The 26,287-nt window shown below is 41.1% G+C and overlaps 1 protein-coding gene across 3 annotated transcripts in view; it reads left to right on the top strand.

Annotated features, from left to right (window-relative positions):
* The window catches only part of RNF144B (ring finger protein 144B), a 181,529-nt gene that overhangs the window by 98,006 nt on the left and 57,236 nt on the right, over window positions 1–26,287 (top strand). For 2 of the 3 annotated variants that reach the window (XM_080654333.1, XM_080654331.1), the window contains 2 exons: window positions 6,253–6,418; window positions 20,778–20,978. In XM_080654333.1, coding sequence (XP_080510459.1) covers window positions 20,814–20,978 — 165 coding nt within the window. In that variant the 5' untranslated portion in view covers window positions 6,253–6,418; window positions 20,778–20,813. The remainder of the gene's footprint in view (window positions 1–6,252; window positions 6,419–20,777; window positions 20,979–26,287) is intronic. The other variant, XM_080654332.1, reaches the window with a different exon arrangement.

The raw sequence follows: 26,287 nt of genomic DNA, 5'->3' as shown, positions 1-26,287 counted from the left end.
GATGACAACTATGGGAACATTGTTGGAAGTGTTTTTTCATTGACTGTCTGATATACAGGATTTAGAAGAGATGGTAATAATATTAGTAGGAGGATTAATGCAAAATTTGCAACCATAAGGATTCCCAAGACTATTTCATCTGACTTTCTAGTGGAAAATCTTAATTCAGGGCTGATGCAGTCACTTTTTCTGGAGTTAGGTGATGAACAAGAGTGCTGAGAGGTTCATGTTCCTCATTGGGCTCCTAACCCCAGCTGGCTAGTGGTGTTGTAGGTGGGATGTTAAAGGTCTTGAACAATTGAATCCTTTGGAATCCTGCTCTCTCATTCAGCTCTTCCTGCGGGGTCATGATGGGTTCTCATGTGGCAGAACGGCAATGGCAGTTTGAGATTACAGCCATGCACTGCTCAATGATGGGCATCCGAGAAAAGTGTCTTTAGGTGATTTCATTGTTGTGCCAACGTCACAGAGTTCACTTAAACCTAGATGGTATAGCCTACTGCACACCTTCGTCCGAGGCTACAAGCCCGTACAGCATGTTACTGTGAAAAACAGCATGAGAGTAAATCAAGCACAAGAGAAAATATTGCAATCAAGAGATGGGGTAAACTCAAGAGGTATGAGGCTGCTGCCGTTATAACATGACATAATTTTACAGCAGCCTTTTTTTATAAGCCGAAAGAGTGCACTCTAAGATAACAATAAAAAGTATAGCCCTAACTGTTTTGGCTCAGTGGATAGAGCGTCAGCCTGTGGACTGAAGGGTCCCAGATTTGATTCCAGCCAAGGGCACATGCCTGGATTGCGGGCTCGATCCCCAGTAGGGAGCATGTAGGAGGCAGCCAATCAATGATTTTCTCTCATCATTGATGTTTCTATCTCTCTCTCCCCTTCTCCCTTCCTCTCTGAAATCAATAAAAATATAAAAATAAGTAAAAAGTATAGTATAGTAAATACATAAAGCAGTAACATAGTCATTTGTTATCATTATTAAAATATGTACTGTACATCATTGTATGTGTTATGCTTTTATACAACTGGCAGTGCAGTAGGTGTGTTTACACCAGCATCACCACAAACACGAGAACTGTGTTGTGCTATGATGTTACAAGGCAATAGGAACTTTTTAGCTCCATTATTTTTTGAAGCATATATACTGTAGAGTTGCTTGATTTTAATTTTCCTTTAAACTTACTTGTCACCAGTTAAAATAAAGGTCATTTAAAATAAGTATTACATGCATTTCAGTTTTTCCTAATGTAGCATTTAACAGATGTGGTTTTTTTAAATTAAATTTATTGGGGTGACACTGGTTAATGAAATTCTATAGGTTCTAATTTTACCATTCTATAATACATCATCTGTATATTGCATTGTGTCTTTACCACCCAAAGTCAATTCTCCTTCCCTTACCATATATTTGACCCCCTTTAACCTTTTACTACCTCTCCCAACCCCTTTTCCCTTGGTAACACTCATACTGTTGTCTGTGCCTATTTTTTGTTTGTTTCTTTGTCTTTTTTGTTCATTTATTGTTTTCAATTCAGCCCCATTATAATCTATGAGACCACAGTCATCTATGTGGTCTGTTGTTGACCAAAACATCTGGTGTGGTCCATGACTGTATTCTGGTCAGGTTTTTCCTGTGGGGGTCCAGATGGTTTTGACTTGCTCTGTGAAATGTGGAGATGCTCTTGTATGTATGAAATAGAACCAAATGACATGTCCCCAGCTTTTCGAAAACTTTTGTTGTCAAGTCTGAGGTAACAGGATGATAATTTTTGAGTCATATTTTGACTTTCCATGTAGCTTGCCTTCTATGCCAGCCTGAGCGTATCTCTGGCATAGTTGCTATCACATTATTGTATAATGTTCTTAGTCTCGTTTTGTGTTGTGTCTTTCTCTTAGTTCTATACTCAGTACCCTTGATAAAGGTTGAATTGAATGTATAAGATGCAACAGAAAAAAGCAAATTAAATTGCAGCTGTTTGGAAATGAGAAATCACCAGTGGCAGAGCAACCACGACCTTTGCCTTAAATTTTTTTCCAGTGAAGAGAGAATTGCTCCTATTGCAGAGCAGGTTTCCCAATACTTGTGTTCTGTCATATGATTTCTTGAAACTGAACAAATCATTAAACTCATCAAAAAATCATAAATATTTTATGTTTTAACATGGGATAAAACTGAGGTGTCGCATCTAAGTTACATAGCTTACATACTAAGGTAGATTAGAAGGTTAGTTTTAATAGCACAAGAATGAACCTTGTATTTTCTTTGTTAAAGAGAAAACTTTTCCAAAGAAGAAATTTCACTTCTTGATTCTCTTCTTATGTAGGACTAGAGTGCATTTTACAGTATATATCTATTACCTGTTATCTACTATGGCATATATTATTATATAAGTATTTTATACATAGATACCTAGCAATCTAGTAAATATATTTCTGTATAGTTTTGCCTCAGATGTAGGAAAAAATTTAAGTATGCTTTGGGTTTATTTTGTTTTTGCTCTATATAAATTTAGGTACATTACAAGTTAATATAATTCCTACAGTTTGGATTACTTACCATTCATGTTAAGATTTTGTTTGCCTTTTCTTTAGGAATCTCTGTAATTCTAATTAGGAAATTATTCTCTATTACAATGGTCAATGTGACTGTAATCTCTGGTGAAAATTAGTAATATTATATCTCGTATTGCTTAGAAATATAAAAAACACTTTAATGGATTGCAGTGGTTGGAATCTACTTCTCAGTCTGGGATATCAAATGTTACATTTATGTTTCCAGTCTAAAAGAAGCAGTTCCTTCTTAGATTTATTTGAGGACTCCTCTTTACTTACCCTTTAAACACTGGTACTCCTTTGGTTCTTTTTTATGATCCATTTCTTTTCCTTCCTTCTTATATGACTAACATTGACTGAGTTCATATTGTGTAGCAGGACAGGGCCATGCTGTGCAGCTGAGCAGGTTGTGTACGGTGCAATTCCAGACTTAGTGCCATCAGCACTGTGCTAGCTAATGTACAACCTCTCATTTAACCTCACAATAACCTGTGAGATGAATATCATCATTCCTTGAATTTGGGGTATGTTAAAACTTGTTTAAACTTATATAGTAATGAATAGAGTTTGTATGGGTTCAGAGTCTGTTCTCTCAACAGCATGCCACCTTTTGATTTCAGCTCTCGGTCATCTCATCCATGGCCACAACCGAAATGATGGTGATTTCTAAAAGATTCTCTACCCCCGATCTCTCTCTGCTGCCAGCCTACTAGACAGATCTCCCACTATGTCCCTAAGGCACCTCAGGATCTGGACAATTAAAATGGAGTCGTCATCATTTTCCTTACTGCTCTGCCTTTATTCCCAATCTCAATTAGTGGCACCAGCAGCCTGGGCTCTCCTCTCTCCCTTATCTCCCACATCCAGTTAGATCTATCAGGTCCTATGAATTCTGTTTCTGAAATCTCTCTCCATCTGTTCCCTTCTTTTTCATGCCAGTTGTCACTTCCGTTAGTTGAGGCCCTCATTCTTTTATTCTTTTATCCTGAATGTACCCATTCTGTCTGAATTATAAACAGCATCGCCTCAAGTCTCACATCTCTAGGCCTTTGCATTGGCTGTTCCCTCTGACTGCTTCACCTTTCTCCACCTTCCCCAATCAACTACTTGAGGACTCAGCTTTAAGCTGCTTTCTCAGGGATACCTTCCTTTATCCTTTTCATCAATCCCTTTCCTTAAGTTAAATTATTTTTCTCTGACTTCCCTGGGCACATCATGTCTAAGTCTATCATATCACTCATCAGAATACCCTGAGAATTGATTTGCTTGTCTGACTCCTTTCCAGGACTAAGAGCTCTCTGAGGATAGGACTATATCCAACTTATCTTTGTTTTCCAAGCTTCTAGCAGCTTTTCTGGGAGGAGATAAAAAATGCTTGAGGGAATGAATGATGCAAACTGTGGTCTAGGAAAGCATTGTCCACACAATACTGTAGTGTTCTACATGCTTAGATAGTCCAACTAAAATTTGAGTGCAGGTTTTATTAACTTGCACGTTTGATAATAATACTGATGTTCTTTTAATTATACAGTATATTTTTTCTCTGCCACCCCCCCCCCCCCCCGCTGCTATTGACAATAGCAGGCAGCCTGATTGTTGCTTAACCTATGTTTTCATTCATATTGGCAGCAGCTTCTTCCCTTATCCTGTTGATAAGAGATCATAACTCAATTGCATGGTAATTTCAAAAGTGGACTCTGTGTTGAACTTTGGTTTAAGGTGCCAAACTTTTTGCATCAACACTAATGAATAAACCTACATCTTAGAAGGTGCTTTATTACCTTCCTTGATCCCTTCAACGATGTTCACTACACCAAGAAAATACGCTGAGGTTGGTTATCTCAGAACCTGCTACTGCTAAATTTGAAGTTAGACATATGTGGGGGTGGTTTTCATTTAGCATGTACCTTTTTCATCTAAGTCAGATTTAGTCTCCTTCCAGCCCTGCTCCCTATCTGGTTCAGGCCAACAACTTAAATCTCCCTGGACATCAGTTTCCTCATTATTAAAAGTAAGCATTTGGACTAAACTAGCTAGGGGAACTTTTCAAACTCAAATGTCCTCTGGTTCTATTACTTTGTGTCCCCATTGTGAATTCTCTTACTGTCTTATTTCCCTTGTCCACTTTCCCTTCCTCCCCTACTAGTGGAGGGGTCCTCCCGCCTGTCCTCCCACCGCACCCGTAGATACACTGTGTTCTTCAGCACCTGGCTTTGACCTGGAGGTTTTCTTCAACGTGGAGGAAGTTGGGAAGCAATTTACTATGTGCTCTTCCTTCACAGGCACACTCGGATCCCTTCCATGAGGGTTCGAGAGTCCCTTCCTTGTAGGAAGCGCATTCCTGAATGCAGTTGCAAAAGGAGGTTGCAGAGTGAGCACAGAATGATTCTTGTATCAGAGTAGAGATTTTTCTAAACTGCCACAGATTTGGGACTGTGATTTCGACCTCTGGAGGGTGTGGGGAGCAAGGGTATAATCTGTTGTAAACATTAGACAAATTAAGTGTCTAAGGTTTCAGAGTAAGGAAGGCACGTCATAGTTCCCCACAGCTTCCAGATTGCTTGGTTACATTTTCTTTGGTTGAGCGTACAACCTGTTAGGTTACTAAGTGTTCCCACATAATTTGTTGACAAAGCATTTCAAGCAAAATCATTGTTTATAAAAGTGTGCCAGTATTTTATGAGGTATACTAAGATAGTCTTGATTTCATTTGCCTGCGTTTTCATTTTACCATTCGACACAAAAGGACAAATCAGGTTCAAGGAGTTCATCACCACCAACCAGTATTACATGAAATGTTAAAGGGTCTTCTTTAAGGAAGACAAAAAGATAAAAAATATATGAACAATAAAATGGCAATAAATACATATCTATCAACCATTGAATCTAAAAAACAAACAAAGCGAACAGGCAGCAAAGAAACAGACTCAGATGAAAAGAACATTTTGAAGGTTGCCAGATGGGAGGTGGTTTGGGGGGATGGGTGAAAAAGGTGAAGGGCTTAGGGGTACAAATTGATTGTTACAGAACAGTCATGGGGATGTAAAGTACAGCATTGGGAATATAGTCAATACTATTTTAATAACTAGGTACAAGGTATATTTGATGAGATGTGCATGGAAAGTATTTCTAAAAACAGTTTTCTGGCAAGGTGGGAAGGCAGGTCTGGGCTGTTGGAAGTAGGAGAAAAACATTTAAAAAGAGCTGGGAAGCAGGGAGACAAAGGTGCCCGTGGAAGACCCACTGTAGAGAAGCAGCAAGCTCTCAAGGCCAAAGGTGGCATGTCTGGGCTGGATGAAGGACACTAGGGGCTGCTGCGGGGCGCCCAGCTCCGGGTCTCCGCGGCAGCCCTCCCAGAGACAGGAAGGAGGGAGGTCCTGTCTAGTGCAGCCAGCGGCGGGAGACGGGATTGCTGCGCAGCTCCGGGGCGGTTGGGACAGGGTTAAGACCATCACCTGCAATTGAAGTGCGGCTCTGATGGGAAGTAGGAAGTGCCGTGCCTGAGCTTCCTGTATAAATAAACGCCCGGCTCCCGGCGCTGCTGCTGCTGCTGCTGCTGCTGCTGCTGCTGCTGCTGCTGCTGCTGGCGGCGAGCTGCGCCCCACGCTCTGCAAGGCTCCGGGACACCGCTGCAGCTCCCAAGGCAGGAGGCGCTTGGTGATAGGTCCTCCTCCTTCGGCCCCGTAGGTCCGGGAGTCGAGTCCTGTTACAGTCCTGCAGAGCGCAAAGCTGTCAGCTACAGAGCCCGGAGGACGAGGGAGAGAACGAAACAGCTCCTCCTCCGGGTGTGCGGGTGTGCGAGCTGGAGGCTGCGGAGAAGCCCGGCGGCGGAGGACCCGAGCTCTTCGGCCAGGTAGGTTGAGCAGGCTTTTCAAAAGCTGCAGGCGTTACAAGACCCGGGTGGTGTTGGACTAAGAAAAGGAAAAAGGGCAAGACACTGTGATACCACGGGTTTTAGCTTTATGTCCTGGTACTCGTGCTTCAACCCTACAGAATTGAATTCATTCTGAATGCCTTTAAACACCTGTTAACTTTTAAAAATAGATGTCTTTGTAAAGGTAAAAAGAAGCTAGTTTAATTTGTACTAAAACAGTCCACCGAATGTATTGGAAAATTCAAGGTTAGATCAAACCTCCCAATGTCTTAAAAGGGAGACCAAAAGTTGGCATACATAACCTCAGTTGTTTACCTTCTGTTACTTGGAAATGCACAGCAATATGTTGACACACATAGATATTAATAAGCTGTTATATTATCTATGGGTTCTTGGCCATACATTATGCTGATTGTTTTGTCAGGTAATTGCTGATAAAACAAAGCGAAACTCCGATCGTATACTGCTGTGCTCAAATTTAAGTTAAAATGAAACCAGCTCCTGCTGTTTCAGCAGAGAAAAGGTATTTTAGCTTAGCTTTTCCAGGGTACCTTTTGCTTTTGTTGTGAGTTTCAGTGATTCTGCTGTAAGTCTACTGATGCATATACTTCTCACATTCAGATTTCTCAGAAATGAATTCTTTCGGGGAAAATGTTCTCTGTCTTCATGCATCCACTAGAGTCACTCACTTTCTTCTTTCTGCCGCACATGGATCTTATCAAAACATTAGCTGGGGCTCCTAACAGGACTCTCCCGGTTCTTCTAACTTGGCACGTCTGGATGTGTATTTGAATTTAGCCAGGTATGAATTAAAGAAAAATGTATCTAACATTTCTGAAGCAGCAGATTGGGGGTGTGTAAGCAGAAGCGAAATAAATGAACTTGGAGGTGACTCAGTTTTTAGGGTGTGGGTAAGAGGATGAAGAAACCCAGCCAGTCTTCACTGAGTTGCTGGCTAATTAGAGTATGGGGCTGCTGCAGCTTTCCCTGCGCTGAGCCTCTTGATCCCTGGTGCTTTTCACCTCAGATTCCTCTGTTGGTTCCTCCGTCTCCTTCCTCTGTCCTCCCTTTCCAACCCTATCTTCATGAGGAGAAGGGGGCGGGAGGGAGAAAAAGAATGATAGCTATAGCAGATCCACAAAGCCATTTGGAGAGAATTGTATTAGGAAATCCAAGGCCACATTTTCTCCCAACTCCTCCTTCCTCTTGCACACCTGTGACTGGTATTTTATTCTTTGTAGTGGAATAACCTGCGAACAATAGGAAAGGAAAAAAAAAAAAAGAAGAAACCTGTTTTAAAAAGTAGCCTCTGACTAATTGAACGGCAAACTTGTATAGAGAATGTAAAAAAGTATTGAGTTGCTGAATTGGGTTGCTTGGCTTTTTATTTTAAAACAAACAAAAAACTCAACCAAAATGTCCCCCAAACCAATCACCCTAGATAACTTGTTCCTACACTACTACTGTGCTGGAAGTGAGGCTTAAATGTGGTCAAACACTGTCTAAACCCAGAGTTTTACAAATATTTACAGTCATCTATGCCAAATATCTTTGTGCTGAGCCCCAAGAACATTCTCAGCACTCAAAAGCCTCATTCTCATGAATGGCTTCAGTTCATTGGCAATTTAAAGGCATCCAGGCTTCCAAACTAGGTCAGTTTAAGACATGTCTTTTAAAAAAAATTAGTTTTTGTGTCTCCCAGATTATGACCAAGTTTTCTCAGCCAAACTCTACAGTGGAGAGAGAAGTTATGCTCTATCTGGAAAGAAAAAAAGCTTATTTTGTCTTTATAGTAAGACCATTTAGCTTCCTGGAAACTAGCTTTCTCTCTAATAATATGAATACATTTAATCTGAGAAAGTATATTTACATTTTTCTTCCTGAAAAGTAGTTTCAATATTTTAGATGTTTAGAAACATTTCTGAGGGCACCAGAATCCTTTCTAGGTAGTGTTTCTACTAATTCGGGCTTGTGTGTTGCCCCTGGCCTTGACTAATGACATTACTTTCTTGTTAAGTGAGGTGTGCAGTGTTTGAAATCTCCAGTTTGTAGGAGAGGTCATGCTGAACCCAGATGTTGATGGAGAGACAAAGTCCAAACGGTTTTGGGGCTAAACTTAACTTTGTGCAATTGATTATTTTGGAGATGGGAAAGAGGCCAAGCTGCCGGGCAAGTCACGCTTTCCACTTTGGGCTGTGCTGAGCAGGTCTCTGCAGTCACTGCTCCTGAGTGCTCAGACTGTCTTTCAGGGATGCCTGCCTGAATATACAGAAGTTCCTCAGCTACAGTAAATTATCAATATTTTCAGTGTTTGAATTGCTGGAAGTGAATGGAGATGAGAACCAGGCCTTTAATATTTTCTTTCTCCCATGTACATTCAGAACACTTATCTACTGGAGTATTGAGTGTCTGCTGTTTGCCAGGAGTATGCTAGGTGCTGAGGATATAAAGATGTGTAAGATGTGGCCTCTGGCCTGAAGGAATTCACGTAAGCTTGGAAGTGACTTTGAACTAGAGTGGTTCTCAATTCATGTTGTTTTACCCGAGTGTGAAAAATACTTACTTGGATGTTTGTCATCTCAACCATGGTTTCTCTGATATCACCTGAGCATTCGGTAATTTGAAGAGTCATAACAACATCTATTTAATTATTTTTATTTTCATTTTTAGGTATATATGGGGGGGGGTCGTGTACTACTAACTTTTATTTGTATTAACTTTGGCATTTGCTGTTTACTTGGTCAATTATTACTTCTAAATCCAATGAGTCATACTGTAGTAGTTATTTAAAAATGGAAAACAATACATTAAAGAGAGTAAAAGTAGCCAGTGCTTTTGCAACACGGAATGAGAAACTTCTCATTTACAACCAGATCCCTTCCTTGAATTGAAAGCACAACAACCTAAGTGAGAAGCACTTCTCTTATTCATGGCTAAAACTACCTGATCACATGACTTGTAGTATCTATTAAAGAACATATTTGTAAAGCCATGTCTCATTGGTTTCTAATTCCTCTGTAATCATGAGTTTGAGTCCCAGACCTTTAGTCAACTGAATTTTTGTCTTTATTGGAAAGATAGAACAAGACATCTCATATCTCTCTTTGCTGGACTTGTGGCTGAAGCAATAAATCCACAAATTGTCCTCTGTATGATTACATAAAACTAACTGTTGACAACCTCCTCAACAAGCTTACTCTTTATAAGTGGGAAGTGGGTTTAATCACTTCTATGTCCGCAGCACCTAACATCTATGGAATTCAGTTCTTTGTGGGTTGACTTTATTTCCTGTATTATTGGTTCCTTAAGAAACCTATTTGGCAAAGACATACAAAAATACACACCCTGCATTTCACTTAGTGTGGGATGGAGGAGATTCCTTTCCCAAACTGGTTTAAAATTTCTTTCTAATTAAAATTTCTATATGCAGCTTTCACAGGAGAGGTTAATATTTACATATGCTTTTATTCACTTGGAGAAAAAAAACTTGATTTAGAGATTTGTGCTGTGGTGACTGTAATTTGCTGGTAATGTCATGACCCAAGACATCAACCCTTCTCTTGCTCTATGGACCTGCCTGAAATAACGTTTCTCCTTGATCTGTTAATTACATCACTGTCTGACCTGCCTTTAAGCAGCATTCCTTCCTGCTCCTGTGCTTTGTTGTTATGCCAGGCAGGGGGAAGAAAATTATTCAGCAGGGCTGTATGAATAATTGTGGGTGGCCAGGGAGCCATGGATTGAAAAAGGGGTGGGCAGGGCACATGGTGGTGTTAAGGAGAGAGCTACCCCGATGGATGTAAAATTGCAATGCCAAAAGTATCATTGACCTGTGATTCTCAAATTCATTCCTACCTCCTTTGATATGTTTTTATTGTTATGAAAGCTCAGAAAGCATTTCCTCCTCTTGGGCCTTACTCTGTAGTGATAATGAGAACATGAAAAGAAGGCAAAAAAGAAATGTGCTTTTCAGAAAAAGGATCAGCATTTTGCCATTGTTAAAACTTGACATCTCAGATGCTCTGTACGTTATAGGGTTTAGAGTTAGCTTATCACAATGTCATGCTCTTTGTTGCCCATGATCTAATATCTCTTCCTACATATTTCACCTGTATGTTTTATAGGGGAAAAAATTGGATCTTATTATTCTCACCATTAAAAAATTGTAACAGTATGTGATGATAGATGTGTTAACTAACTTTATTATGGTAGTCATTTCACAAAATATACATATTAAATCATTACGTTGCACAATTACACAATGTTATGTATCAACTAGAGGCCTGGTGCACGAAATTCTTACACAAGTAGGGTCCCTAGGCCTGGCCAGCAATCAGGGCTGATCGGGGCCTTCCGGCTGCCAGCCAGGGCCTTCCTTCCCCTGCTGCTGGCTGCTGGCCAGGGCCTTCCTTTGTTCCGTGCTGCCCCCTGGTGGTCGGTGCATGTCATAGTGAGCGATTGAACTCCCAGTCTCCCGGTCGAACTCCCGAGGGGACACTTTGCATATTAGCCTTTTATATATATATATATATATATATATATATATATATATATATATATATATACATACACATACATATACATATATATATATATATACATATATATATATATATTTTATCTCAATAAAGCTGGAAAAAATTAGATCTTATTAAAATGGTTGTAACAGACTTTATTCATACCCTGATTTCAAATAGCAAAGTGACTGTCTAGAACAGTGGTCACCAAGCTTTCGGATCTCACAGACCACCTCCATGGACCACCCATTGGCAACTGCTGGTCTAGAAAACAGGTATTGCTAATATTTAAGATACCTATCCTAATGGAGTGTCTGTCCTTTCCACCCACAAAACAAGTTAATAGAGATATATTATCATATCAGTTCCATTTTAGAAGATAATGCTCTTCAAGTTACAAAGTGAAATCTTATTGCCATCCTGAAAACTGGTGAGACAAAGATGTTAAAACTAAGGAATTAAAGACTGAAGTATTTATTTTTTATTTTTTATTTCCTCTATACGAAGTTTTGAAACAGTGGGGAAGAGAACAGAATTTCCCTTCTATTACATGAGGCATGGTGATAAACAGTGTTTCTCAACAGTGCTGCTACCTCACAAAGCCTGAGTAGGTGAATATTTACTTCTTTCACATCTAAGAATTAAGCATTTCTTGGGTTTGTTTAGTCTAGAGAATAATTTCTGGTCTATTTTTTGTTAAATAATGATGAAGTGTCTTATGTGTGATGCCATGTATCTACTCATTGGCCTTGAGCATTATTCTTTTAAAAATAAATAGATATAAAACATACTTGAATAATTGCATTTCTCTAGTTACTAGTGAGGCTATGTTCCCTTTTGTTCTTGCCCTTTCAGGGCACATATTAGAACTGTTTTTCTGATATTATTGGATGTGCACTGGTTCATCTAGTCCTTGAATAACCAGAGAGTGGGTCAAAGATGTAAGCTAGGGGTAGAACCATAACACTGGCCACTATGGAGGTCATCATAAGTCCTTGTCTCACTCAATACCAATACTGCTTATAGCCCTGGCTACTCTACCAGCCTGCTGGTCTACCCTCCATTCCAGATTGTATTTAGGGTAGCACGTCAGCAAATGGCTGATGAATGTCAGCATTCTACTAGTGAGTTTTTGAATCACCAATAGCTTCTGTTAAGAACATAAATCTGCAGCTAAATAATTCACTGTATTGGGCAGAAGTGCCAAGGTCAATGCAATGCTAATTTTCAGATTGTGTTTAGTGGAAGCTGGTTGCCTGGCATGTCATTTTTAGTCGGTATTGGGAGAGCTTTCCTAACAAGGCCTTTAGATTGCTCTATTAGAATACTGGCTTCCTGAGACTCTCATGATAGAAGGCAACTCTTTGACTGTACCTTCCCACCACCTACCCTTCCTGAAAACACTTCCCTTTGTTAGCTCCCTCTTGTAGGCATGCATTCATATATTTTATTCCAGCTACCTCACAGGGTTGACTCAGTCTTACATGAGCATGTACACATTTTGAGAGTATCTGTGAATCTCCCCTTCTGTTTTGTCCCTTGTTCTTGAATAACTCTTAGGCTTTCAAAATATAGCCTGGAACTAAGATTTGAGCACAGATCTACTGGATTTTTACATACATTAATATTCTGTTACATCAGTAATATCTATTTGATTCATTTTGGTAGCTTTCTATTTCTCTTAATCTGTTTAATCATGCTTTGTCAATTTATATAAGTTTTAAAGTTTTGCAGAAGGGTGTAAAAATTCCTAAATAACTAGCCCTGGCTGGTGTGACTCAGTTGGTTGGGTGTGGTCCCATGCACATGCATGGATTGTGGGCTTGATCCCCAGTAGGGGGCATGCAGGTGTTAGCTGATCAATGTTTCTCCCTCTCCCTTCCTCTCTCTCTAAAATCAATAAAAACATATTTTAAAATTTCCTAAATAACTAGATAAGTATCCTAGTAAAACATTATCCTTTGCAATTATTTTTGTGTGCAGTGGAATAACTATTATGATTTTAGGTGATTATACAGGCATAAACACATTAGTTAAAAATGCTTTAAATGTTGGCTCTCACATCCTTTGCATTTTTTGGAGCAGATTGCTTTTTCAGGCAAATTTCTTATACATCCTATGCTTCCAACACCACTTCTGAAGTATTCCTTTCTTTGGCAATTCCAATGAAAATACATGAGGGAAAAAGTGGCTTTCCTGTTCTTTCCACAAGATAGTACTTGCTGCTCGTATAATGAACACTTTAGAGCAAGAGACACTCATAGAGTAGATGTGTTAGAAATAAGGCGAGCACCCCAAGTCAGGGGTTCTGGTAGAATACAAAACACTCAGGAGCCATGCAGCAAGGCAAACATATTTACTTCTATGTAGAAGGGTGCACACACATGGTCTGGAAGCGCGTGCACACCAAACTGGGGGGCAGCTTGGGCTTATAATCCCTTGCGCACGTGACCTGTCCTTTGCTATTGATTGGAGCTCAGGCACACAGTCTTTTGCGATTGGCTAATTCAGAGGGAGGGGTTGGCCTTTGTGGTTTCAAGATGGCGGCCCCCAGGGGAGCTGCAAGCCATGCGGCCAACATGGCGGGTGCCAAGTCACGCAGTCCAAAATGGTGGCTGTCTAAACTGTTCTTTGACAGAAAAGATGACTTGTTTATTCTCACAGATGGAAGTGCTATCTCCCCTTGCCTGGTAATTTAATGCAAAATCAGATGCTTTAGGGTGGTTTTCCTTCAGTGCACACCCCAGCCATTATCCTATTCTGTGATTAGTTACAGTTAAGCAAGTGATAATTTTACCACCCCTCACCACCCCACCCCAATCTTACCATTGATTTTAGAAAGTTTAAACCTGAAGGCAGCTGTCATCTTTCTTTCCCCCTCCCCTCCACTTGCCTCCCCTCCATTGGGTCTGTCATACCCAGTAAGAGGTTCAATCACATCCTATATAATAAAAGGGTAGTATGCAAATAGACCAAATGGCAGAACAACTGAACAACCAATCAAAGCATAATATGCTAATGATATGCTAAGACTGCTCAACCACTTGCTATGAAGTGCACTGACCACCAGGGGGCAGACAGTTGATCAGTCGCTATGACATGCACTGACCACCAGGGGGCAGATGCTCCAACTGGTAGGTTAGCTTGCTGCTGGGGTCCAGCTGATCAGGACTGAGCGAGATGGGTCGGACATGTTCTGGAGCCCTCTCACGGTCCCTCCCCGGCTGGCCAACCTCCCAAGTCCCTCCCTGGCCAGCCGACCCTGATTGGTCCCAATTATAACTGGCCCCAAAAGTCTGTTTTTCAAACTGCATGGTGAAGGGCCCTGGAGCCCTCCCATGGTCCCTCCCCGGCACGATTGTGCACTAGTGGGGTCCCTCAGTCTGGCCTGCACCCTCTTGCAATCCGGGACCCCTTGGGGGATGTTGGAGAGCCGGTTTTGGACCGATCCTGCAGGCTACTCTCTTTGGGAGGGCGCCAGATGCAGGGCTTATGGCTGGCAAGTGCTGCTGCGGCAGCATCAGCCTCTCCCTATCGGAGTGATTGAGTGCGAGCCCTGATGGGGCCTGGATGAGCAGGAGCTGCAGGTCGTGTTGGACTGCAGGTTTTGCCCGATCCCTGCAGGCCACCCAGAGGGACCCCACCTGTGCAGAATTCGTGCACTGGGCCTCTAGTTGGTAATAATGGTAAAAATAGTTATAATAGTTACTGTTTTAAATCAAGCAGGAGAATAGAACATTCAAGTGACTTTCTTATTGTAGGTAAAACGTGAAGTATAAAGCAAAATAAGTTGAACAAGAATGATTTATGGGCTCTCTAGAAAGAAGACTTTTCTTGCAAACCGGGGGGCAGTGGTGAATTGTCAGTGTACCTATGAGCATGTGGTCTAATGAAAGGGTCAGGAGGGATTGTGAGTGTTCCCAGTCTTCCTGTGGGCACTCCTCTGAATCTCATGCCATTTACTAGTAGAGTTTCTACTATTGGTGAGTTTCTACTATTGGTGGTTTCCTGTTGTGGAGACTGGTGAATCCAACAGGACATACCAGTAACTGAAGAAACACTAGGACACTGTGGAGCCAGCCATTCTCAAACATCTCAAGTGCAGGATAATTCATTAGAGAAATCAGGATTCTCCTTGATGCTTTCTAATAAATCAATGGTGAAAGGTTTCTTATTTGATACTCTTTTTGTTTTTTTTATGAAGTACCCACCCTGTGCCATTCATTTTTAACATATTCACTATTGGTTTTACCCAAAGTGAAAACCAAAAGTCTGTTTTTCAAACTGCACGGTGAAGCCTTCAGCTTCTGCGATGGTGCCTGGTGGCTGCTGAGGGAAAGGTCAAAGGGACCTGGCCTGGCCTCCCAGCATTGCTGCAACCAGCATGCCTCTACCTTATCTCTTTTATACAGTGGTGGTTTACTTATGATTTTGTTTTCATAAAATTCCATCGCTTTAAAGACATTTGAAAGCCATCATTTTAGGGAATTTGTGTTATTGTACACAGTAAAATAAATCACTTATTTTTTGAAGAATTATTTTGGATTGTTCTCATCTTAAAAAGTTGAAGTCTGTGATTCTTTCTTTCCTCGCACTGAGTCACAGGTACTGCCCAGACTGGAATGCTTTGAATTCTTCCCCTCCCCTCCCCTCCCCTCCCCTCCCCTCCCCTCCCCTCCCCTCCCCTCCCCTCCCCTTTTCTTATTTTTAAACAAAACAGATCTCTATAAAAAGTTTTTATGTCAAAAATATTTTTATATATACAAATATTTTTTAAATTTATATATATTTTAAACCATTTTATTGAGGTCTGATTGACAGACAAAAAGCTATACATATTAATGTATGCAACTTGATGAGTTTGGAGATAAGTATACACCTGTGGAACATCATGATGTGTGTAGTTAAGAATACTGTACTGTATACTGAAAAATTTGTGAAAGTAGTAGATCTGATGTTCTGTGTTCTCATCACACACACACACACTAATGATAAATAAAGAGGGCAGGAGGCAACTTTTGGAGATGATGGATATATTTATATTTTTATAACTTTGATTTTATGCTATAGGCATGTAACTCACAAACTAAGGAGTAACAACTTAAGTATATAGTAAGAGACAAGATTATGTTTCAGATGATTTCGATTAACACAATTTCTAGTTCGGCCTTCCAAAGAAAACTATTTCTAAGCTATACCTTCTAAAAAGTATTCAATTATGTCTTTATTTTTTGAGAACATTAAAAATTGGGCCTGTTTAATGTCTCCTTCTAAAAAAAATAATGTAGGTTGAGACTGAGAAATAATTGGTTTTCTTGAAGAATACCTTGATCTCTTGTTAGATCGAAACAACAGGACTTATCTCTTCACAACAGCTTTCCTCAGATGGGCGAAGAGGTGTAATTAACATTGTAGTGTGGGATGGTTGCGGCCTGTGTCATTTCCCATCTTCCCCTCAGGAAGCATTTACAGGCTATATTTCTTGTTGTTTGACTTGGGATTTGTCCTTTTTTGGGGGGAAGATAATTCAGAATATTTTGTGTGAACAGTGTTAGGGAAACAGATGAGAAAACAGCAGTTGAGGGAGACTCATGAGCCTCTGTGTGCTGTGGGGAGTCTTGGAGAAACAAATGGGTGATAGTTTTCTAAGCATAGACCGGGGAGAGGTAACATCATTCATTTTAACCCCTAACTGATCCTAAAGAGAGATTTTTTTTTAAACTTCAAAATCCTGAATTTGATATACAGGTTGATTTGAATTTTGTTTGCTCTTAGGTGATAACACATTCATAGTTAATCTAATAAGAACACTGTGTCCTGAACCTTATTGGGTCTTTCCCAATCATTGATTAGCATCCTGTTTATTTTTAATCAAGACATCTATTGCCACTCAGGGAATAGGGGAAAAACCTTGAGTACTAGAGTTAGTAATTGTTAACTATTTCTGGTATGACATTAAGAAAGTCAGTACAGTTAGATATCATAGATTATGTCTTTCCAATTTGTTTTCCCTTCCATTGTTTTAATATTTTATACCTATACTAGAGGCTCAGTGCACAATTAAATTGTGTGCATATAGCGTCCCCTAGGCTTAGCCTGCCATCAGGGCCATGTCTGCTGCCCCGTGACGCCTCACATGCTCCGTGGACACTGCTGGCGCCCCACGACGCTCCGCCGATGCTGCTAGTATCCCAGGGGTGGGGAGGCGGGGGGAGGGCAGGACCCCAGACCTGCACGCCGGCAGGACACCAAACCCCGTTGCCACCACCACGGGCCTTGTGAGCTCATTTGTGCCTGGCTGGTCCCCATTCCTCTCTCCCCTGTGTTGAGTGTCTGAGCCATTGGCTGCTCCAGACCGTTTGCTCTTTCCCTTAGTAACAGCTTTTACCTTCTGCCTCAATTCCTCTTCCAGCTCACACTTTTCCCCTGCGTGCCGCCTCCCCACCGCTGCCTGCCGCGTGAGCCCCCGCCCCTCCCCCCGCAGTGAGCACCTCTGCTCGCCACCTGGGGACCCGCGCTGCACTCCCCACCCCCGCCTGCCCGGCACCCATCCCCAGCGCCCTCTTCGCTGCGCGGCCCCGCCCACCCGCTGCCCACCTTGCTGTGATTGGAGCCTGTGGGCCGTGGGACTGAGAGGTGCTCCATGCACCTCCTGGTGATTGGTCTTTGGTTGTTACGGCATTACAACCACTGGGTTTTTATTATATAGATATTGAGACATAAGGCACTGTAGGGCTATGTAGTAAATGCTGAACATGTAATTTGTTTTGCCAAAAAATTGGGAGGAAAAATTCTTGTTCTCATAGGGGAGAGTGTATTTACAATTATTTCTATGGCAGAATCTGTATATCCTATATAACAAAGAGGTAATATGCAAATTGACTGCCACGCCCTTGCACAAATGGCTATCCCCATGTGGTCACAAGATGGCTGCCACAAGATGGCCGGCAGGGGAGGGCAGTTGTGGGCAATCAGGCCAGCAGGGGAGGGCAGTTAGGGGTGACCAGGCTGGCAGGGGAGCGCAGTTAGGGGTGACCAGGTCAGCAGGGGAGGGGAGTTGGGGGCGACCGAGCCAGCAGGGGAGGGCAGTTGGGTTGGCAAGGGAGCAGTTAGGTGTTGATCTGGCTGGCAGGGGAGTGGTTAGGGGGTGATCAGGTTGGCAGGCAGAAGCAGTTAGGGGCAATCAGGCAGGCAGGCAGGCAGGCAGGCAGGCGAGCGGTTGGGAGCCAGCAGTCCCGGATTGTGAGAGGGATGTCTGACTGCCGGCCTGTGGGATCGGGCCTAAACAAGCAGTCAGACATCCCCTGAGAGGTCCCAGATTGAAATGGGTGCAGGCTGGGCTGAGGGACACCCCCCCAGTGCATGAATTTTGTGCACCAGGCCTCTAGTATAAAAACCTAATCTTTCAACTGTCTGAGTGGTAGCTATGACATGCACTGACCCCCAGGGGCAGATGCTCAACGCAGGAGCTGCCAAGTGACAGCAACTTTGCAGAGTGCCCTCTCACACTTTGGGATCCTTCGGGGGATGTCGGACTGCTGGTTTTGGCCCGATCCCCGCAGGACAGACTGAGAGACCCCCACCTACCAGAGGGACCCTGCTCACTCTGCAGATGCCCTTCGAGCCCTGGCACTGCCCCAGGTGTGGCCAGCTGGGGAGGGACACGGGAGGTTGGCTCCAGGGCATATCCGGCCTGTCTTGCCCAGTCCCACCCCACTGGCCATCTTCTAATTAATTTCCTTTCAATGTGAATGAATCTGTGCACTGGGCCTCTAGTTTATTATAATTCATTATACTCTTTTAAAATAGTAAGAACTTTAGGGTTTTGCTTTTATTTAATCAGAACATGAAATTTCTTGATATAAACATGAATGTGCAGGAAGATTATTTTTCACAGTTATTTTACCTCTTTAAAAGATATTCTGAATAAAACAATCTAGTGGAAGGACTTTAGTTATCTTTTACTTTTCAGTGTAGAAGTATCATTTCCTATACTTATGCTATGTGTGGAGACAAATTTTATTTTTGTACAATTTCAATGAATTTCTGATAGCTGTAGTCATGTACTTCATGTCTCTCTTTTTCTCTTCCTCCCTCCCTCCCTCCCTCCCTCCCTCCCTCCCTCCCTCCCTCCCTCCCTTCTTTCCTCCCCCCTCCCCCCTCCCGCTTCCTACTTCTCTCTCTCCCTGCTCCATTCTGCCACATACTATTCACTTCTGAGGCAGCTCTGGTGTAATGGACTAGGCACTGGGCTTGGTCTCAGAGATGTAAGTTTGAGTTTTGCTCTGCTATATACAAGCTCTGAGGACTTTGACAGATTACTTAACTTCTTAGGACCTTAATTCATCCATAAAATGTAGGAAATAATCATCATGGTTGCAAAAGGATAAATGAAATATTGTACATGAAGAAACACAACTAATACTAACACTTTATTGAAATTTTTTATTGGAATAAAATATACATAACATAAGAATTACCATTTCAACCATTTTAAGTATACCATGTAGTGGCATTAAGTATATTTACAGTGCTGTGCAACCATCACACTCTCCATCTCCAGAACTTTTTATTATCCTAAACAGACAGAAAGTCTGTATTCACTTAATCATAACTCTCTACTTCTTCCTCCCCCCAGTTGTTGGTAACCACCGTTCTACTTTCTATTTCTATGAATTTGATTATTTTAGGTACTTCCTATAAATGGAGTCATATAATATTTGCTCTTTTGTCTCTGGCTAATTTCACTTAGCATAATGTCTTCAAAATTCATTAATGTGTCAGAATTTCAGTGCTTTTCAAGACTAAATAATATTCCATTTTATCTTTATATTAGAGGCCCAGTGCACGAATTTGTGCACCAGTGGGGTCCCTCAGCTTGGCCTGTGGGATTGGGCCGAAACTGGCTCTCCGACATTCCCTGAGGGGTCCTGGATTGTGAGAGGGTGCAGGCCAGGCCGTGGGACCCCACTGGTGCACGATTGGGGCTGGAGAGGGACGCAGGAGGTTGGTCAGCTGGGGAAGGACTGCAGGAGGGCTCCAGGGCATGTCCAGCCCGTCTCGCTCAGTCCTGATCGGCCGGACCCCAGCAGCAAGCTAAACCTACCAGTCACAGCATCTGGGCCCTGGTGGTCAGTGGATGTCATAGTGACTGGTCAACAGGTTGACTGTCTGCCCCCTGGTGGTCAGTGCATGTCATAGCGAGTGGTTGAGCAGCCTTAGTATATCATTAGCATATTATGCTTTGATTGGTTGAACGGATGACCGGACGACCAGACACTTAGCATATTAGGCTTTTATTATATAGGATTGTATTTGGTTTTTCCATTTATTCATTGGTGGACATTTGGATTATTTCCATCTTTTAGCTAATGTGAAAAATGCTGCTGTGAACATTTGTGTGCAAGTATCTGTTTGAATCCCCTTTTTCAGTTCTTTTGGGTTTACACCTAGGAGCAGAATTGCTGGATCATATGGTAATTCTTTAACTTTTTGGGTGACATTTTACTTTTAAGTATTTTTGGAATCTATTGAATTGATTGTAGTGATGTGTCTCCTAAATGGAGTGTTTGCTCAGAGTGGTCATTTAATACCCATAGTTTACGTGATGTGAGTCAGGACCGTGAGGTCACCTTAAATTTCAGGACTTCAGGAGCACCTTGCCAAGGTGGCAAGCTTTCTAGCCCATGGTTCTCAGAAATGTATTCACTGTATGCTTAGAGATCATTGAGGGTGAAGATTTGCTCTGTTGGTGCCCAAATGTGTTGGTTAAACAATAGCTGTATCAGTGGATATATTCTCTGCTTTGCACCTTTCTGCAGGGATTTGAGGAGACGGAAGAGGCTGACGACAGGCTGATGGGCTCAGTTGGTAGGCTACATTATCTCACCATGACTGCCGAAAACCCGACGCCTGGAGACCTGGCTCAGGCTCCTCTTGTCACTTGCAAACTCTGCCTGTGTGAACAGTCTTTGGACAAGATGACCACACTCCAGGAATGCCAGTGCATCTTTTGCACAGCTGTAAGTTTTCCTTGATGCTTTCATCATGAGGATATACAATGGGAAGAACTGTAAAGTTATAGGATGCATTTCTGTGGCTCACTGGGAAGCCAGGATTGCTACAATATGGTCCTACTTTGGAGAGCAACTCCACATTTAGATCTGTTTCCAAATAGTACCTTGAATGGTAAATTCTGTATTTACTGGTTTTTAGGAAGTATGTAATGTGTGTGAAATTTAATTATTTGTTGAGTAGGCAGAGTTTTTCCATTCTTAAAATTCTGGCTAAGAAACAAAATAGAGGCATTTTTAACATGCCTCAGCTATCATCTGGAAGAAGCTCATGGGGTATTTTGAATGATGGAGAAATCAGGTAGTAATTTACTGAATTTTCTTTCATATACTGGCTTGAGCATCTCCTACAAAGCACATGGTATGCACTGTTTTACTGTGTCATATCTACTCTTTTTTTATTTTCTATTTTCACAATTTGCCAAAGCCTGTTTATCATAATAGAGAAACGCTATAAATGTCCAGGTGTGGGCTTGTCCCTTTCAGTCTGACACTTGGTATCAATGCCTGTGACCTTTATTGTACATTTCCCTGAAGGTTGGTTGGTTAAGATATAAAGCTAGGAAACAGACTGATGAGTTCAAAGTGACTATTAGAAGTATGAGCCCAGGTGGTTTACTCAAATTTTCATTTATTCAAAATTTTTTTTGAGTTTCTGCTGTGTGCCAGGCACTCTGCTGAATGTTGGGAATATAAAAATGAATAGGATACTTTAAAAAAATATATATATTTTATTGATTTTTTACAGAGAAAAAGAGAGAGGGATAGAGTTAGAAACAGTGATGAGAGAGAAACATCGATCAGCTGCCTCCTGCACACCCCCTACTGGGGATGTGCCTGCAACCAAGGTACATGCCCTTGACCAGAATTGAACCTGGGATCCTTCAGTCCCCAGGCTGACGCTTTACCCACTGAGCCAAACTGGTTAGGGCACGAATAAGATCCTTTCCACAGGGAAGACGGACATTGAAGGAACTCTGCTAGAGTCTGGTGCCATCTCACCCCCTCAGGGCAGGGTGTATGGAGGGGCTTCCAGGTAGCAGTGATCTTCAAGCTGAGGCTTTAACATGAGATTGCATACCTGATAAACCTGATGCCCATGGACCACGTCTGGCCTCAATACTTTTTTTTTTTTTTATTGGGAAATTTAAGACAACAAATTTTATAAATTTTTCATGAAAAAGTAGTAAGATATAGCTGCTCTGGGCCTGTGTTCATAGGTCCAGAAATAGATGATCTTTCCTCCATTTATGTACACGTCTCTCTCCAGTATGTATTTGAATTAACTGTACTTTCAAACTAAGTATGGGTTGGTGAAGAGTCAGATGAGAAGCGTGCTGGCATCTCAGCATGGCACAGGGGAGGGTCTGATGCCTAAAGTTAGTATTTACCTTTATCTTCGCTTTGGTAGGCCTTGTACGGTCAGGCTGTTAATATTTATTATACAGTCAGTACAGTAATCACCCAACAAATGAGGATTTAATGCCCTGACTTGTGAAGGGAATTGAATTGGTTAGTTACAGTGATCAGTGGTTTAATCAAGGGAAATAAAAGAAAGGAATCATTTAGGAAGTAGAATCATTTTAAAAGAGGCATGTTTATTACTAATGTTTACTAAGCATTCTTTTTTTAACAGATAAGTTGTGGTAAAATAAAATTTATTCCACATTTCTTTGTTAATGTAATCAACAAGGCACATTTTCAAGCTAGTTCATATTTTTTAAAAAATTTTTTAAAATTGAGTATTACGGTAGGGAGAAGAAGCCTCAGCATGACCTTTACTAAAAGGGAAAGGTACTGAAATCCTTTTTTATGTTTTGAACTCCAGAATCCAAAGATGGCTAAGAGTGGTATTGTTTGTTCATTCATTCAACAAAAATTTAGTGAGCAGCATCCTGGATGCCAGGAACTCTTCTAGGCACCAGGATTTATCAGTTAAAGAAACAAAACCTGGCATTGATTCTTGCTCTTATCAAAGCAAGATGTACAATAAACAATAAACATAATGAATAGGTAAGTTACAGTATTGGGGATAAGGACTTAGAAAAAAATTTGAGCAAGAGGTGTGGAGTGCGGGGTGAGGGGGTGTTACAGTTCAGGTAGGGGCAGGAGAAGGCCTGACTAAGTGATGTTTGTGCTGGTTCTCTCTGATCTTGTCAGTGAGCATTGCTTTATAGGAAGTGAGGAAATGACCTTGTCATCTCAGGGCAGATTTAGTTTCCTTTGGTCTGCTTTGTTTCTGAATGCTGTGCCTCAGAATGATTATTTCTCTGACTTTTTCACATATGTTTCAGACCCTTGCTAATCCTTGAAACAAATGAGTCAGAAGCAACATTTGGTTCAAGGCAGGATGGAAAATTTTGACCAAGTACTACTGATGTTTAAAAGCAGGATATGGAATTCAGTTTTTGCTGTGAGATGTAATAGTGCGGAATTCGAGATTGTATATCAACATTGGGTAAAGCATAAACAAGCAAAGGTTGTTAGGTCATATTCACCAGAAGCTGACACTGACATATTGTTTCAGTAGGTCTTCTTAGTTCCCAGTTAAGAACAGCACAACCACTTCTCATTTCTCCTTCAGCAATTCAGAGGTAGGAGTTAGTACAATTAGATTATGTCATCTGGGTTCATACTTCCTTATTGTTGGGGAGTGCTCAAAAGCAGAAAGTCAATGGCTTGGTATTTTTGGTATCCCTCCAACTTTGGAACTTCTTGTACCTATAAACATTAACCTTGCCTGGCTTCCTGATACCCCATTTCCTATGATCTGCCGAAATAGTAAGCTGCATGTGTTTGACTACATTAGAGTCTGTAAATTTGCAATTGATGCCAAACCCACCTGAAATACTAACTCCAACTTTTTATTGTTGGAGCTTTTCTTTTTCTTTTTAAAAAAATATTTTAAAATGTGTCTAATCCTCCCAGATAGTAATTTGCACTTAAATTAAAGTTATCAAGTGTGTTTTGTATTTTCAGGGCTGAAAAGAAATTTGTGACTTTTTTATTATGCCATATACTACTAATTCCCAACTTTAAATATGATTGGATGACATCTCCCAAATACAGGCTGAGAAAGACCACGTATTTAAAAAGGTTTTGCTAAGAGAGCCCCTCTGTCCCCCTCATCAGGGAAATGTCTGAATGTAATGGTCCTCCTGCTAGATATGGTATTATACTTATATATTTTCATAGATTTAATCAAGCTGTGCTAGTCCTGTTTTCCCTAAGATGTATCCCTGGACATTTGCTGTGAAGTTAAATTCTTTCTGTTTCCAAGATCAGTGTGCTCTGGGAGTGCAGAATGGACAGATGTGGAGTGTCAGACTTGACCACTGGATGCCAGCCAACTCATTCCCTTTCTTTAGGGAGATCTGGCCTTTAAACAGGCATCCCTAACCCGAGTGTTCCATGGACCTCCAGCTCTGTGAAACTGAGGTGCTTCTTGAAGAAAGTGTTTCATATTAAAATTAACTTGGAAAATGGTATGTGCTCTACACCTCCCTTGGAGGGACCTACTGTATATTTGCATTTTAGAGGCTCTGAAATCTTGTGGTTAAGAGGAAAGCAAAGGGGTCCCTGTTTAACTTCTTTCAGAGCATTTCCATTTGATCATACCACCTTTTTTAGTGGAATACCTATTAACTTCCCTACCACTAGAGCTCTGAAGAATGCTGCTTTAAATTATTCTTGATTTAAATGACATCTAGAGAAAGGAATGTGACAGACATTTAAATAATCCATCAATATATTGAATTTCTTTTTAAAGGAAACTTACCATGTTCTATTTGTGAAGATGGTTTTTGTTAAACTGTTTGCTCAGCTTTAATATACTGAAGAAAGTGTAGTATAAAACGCGGGAAGCTGAATTTACAGGACAAAAATGGGCGTAGCTCTCACTAGCATGACTGATGTTACCGGGCATAGGTGTATTATGGAGCCAGAGAAATTGATATTTGGGAGTTATGGAAAGAGGTGTTGCAAAATCACTTGTTTTTATGATTGAAGGTTTTTGTAATTTCTGAGGTATGTTAGTGTACTAACTAATGATATGCAAAACATCTCTCTCTCTCTCTCTCTCTCTCCCTCACACACACACAACACATACACTCTCTCTTTCTCACCCATGTGGATTTAAATAACCCAAATATGAAAGTTACAAAAATTCCTCTTCTGGCATCTGCAACACACTTTTTCAGATAACATCACACAATTATAATTCAAGTGAAAGAAGAAAAATTCACAAAAGTCAATTATCAAAGGAGGGCAAATTTGTGGGTTTGCTCCCTTGTGAGCAATATTTGCCCTGTTGATTTATTTTGGAAGCTATTTTTGTCAGCCATGAATTAAAGAAAAATGAAAACACAGTTGTTGCTTGTTTTTATAACCTAGATAATTTCACCTGAAAAGAGTTGGTATGTTGGGCATGGCCTATTTACCTTTCAGATTAGAGACAGGATGTGCTGAGCAAAAAGAAAATAAAGTCCAGCCATATTCTCGCCTTTTTTCCATTACGTTTTGTTGGCTCGAAGTAGTTAGAACTCCTTTTACTATTCATTTCTCTGAGCCAAATGGATTTTCCAATGTCTAAAAAAGTGAGAGGAAATATAAAAGTTTTCAGACTAAGCCCTTCTTTTCCTTTGGGCCTGTTGGGTGACCTTTAAGCAAAGCCCACATATGGCCTGGGAGACATTTCAGTTTGGGAAGATTAGCAGTATGTGCAAGTGTGTGCACACACGTGTATGTGTACATGTGTGTGCACGTGCATGTATATGTTTTTGTGTCCAGGTGCATACCTGTGCACCAACATGGTTGGTAACTTTCAAGTGAAGCAGAGAATCTGTAATGGTTCATTTCTGGATTCTGATCTGTTTTAGGAGGAAGGAATGCCACTTTTCTGTCTCCCCTCCATCTTCTCTCCCAGTGTAGCATGGTGATTAAGAGTGCAGATACAGAGCTGGGAAGACCCAGGCTCAAGTTCAGGCTTGGCCATTAAATGATGTGTGACTTTAGGTAAAATCTCTGGCTTTTCTGAACCTTAATTTTATCACCTGTACGATGGAGGGAGATAGGCGATGACAATACTTATCTCAGAGTGTTGTAGGAGGCATCGAGTAAAGCAACTAGCACAGTGCCAAGTCCCTACTAAATGGCTTTGTTATTATTTTCTTTTCTATGTTCTGTCAGGATACTAGACTGTGCTGCTTTTCAAAATGTTTTTATTTAAAATATGTTTTTATTGATTTCAGTGAGGAAGG

Source organism: Plecotus auritus, assembly GCF_963455305.1.
Source record: "Plecotus auritus genome assembly, chromosome: 2".
Classification (NCBI taxonomy): Eukaryota; Metazoa; Chordata; class Mammalia; order Chiroptera; family Vespertilionidae; genus Plecotus; species Plecotus auritus.
This window is presented reverse-complemented; position numbering and strand designations above follow the sequence as displayed.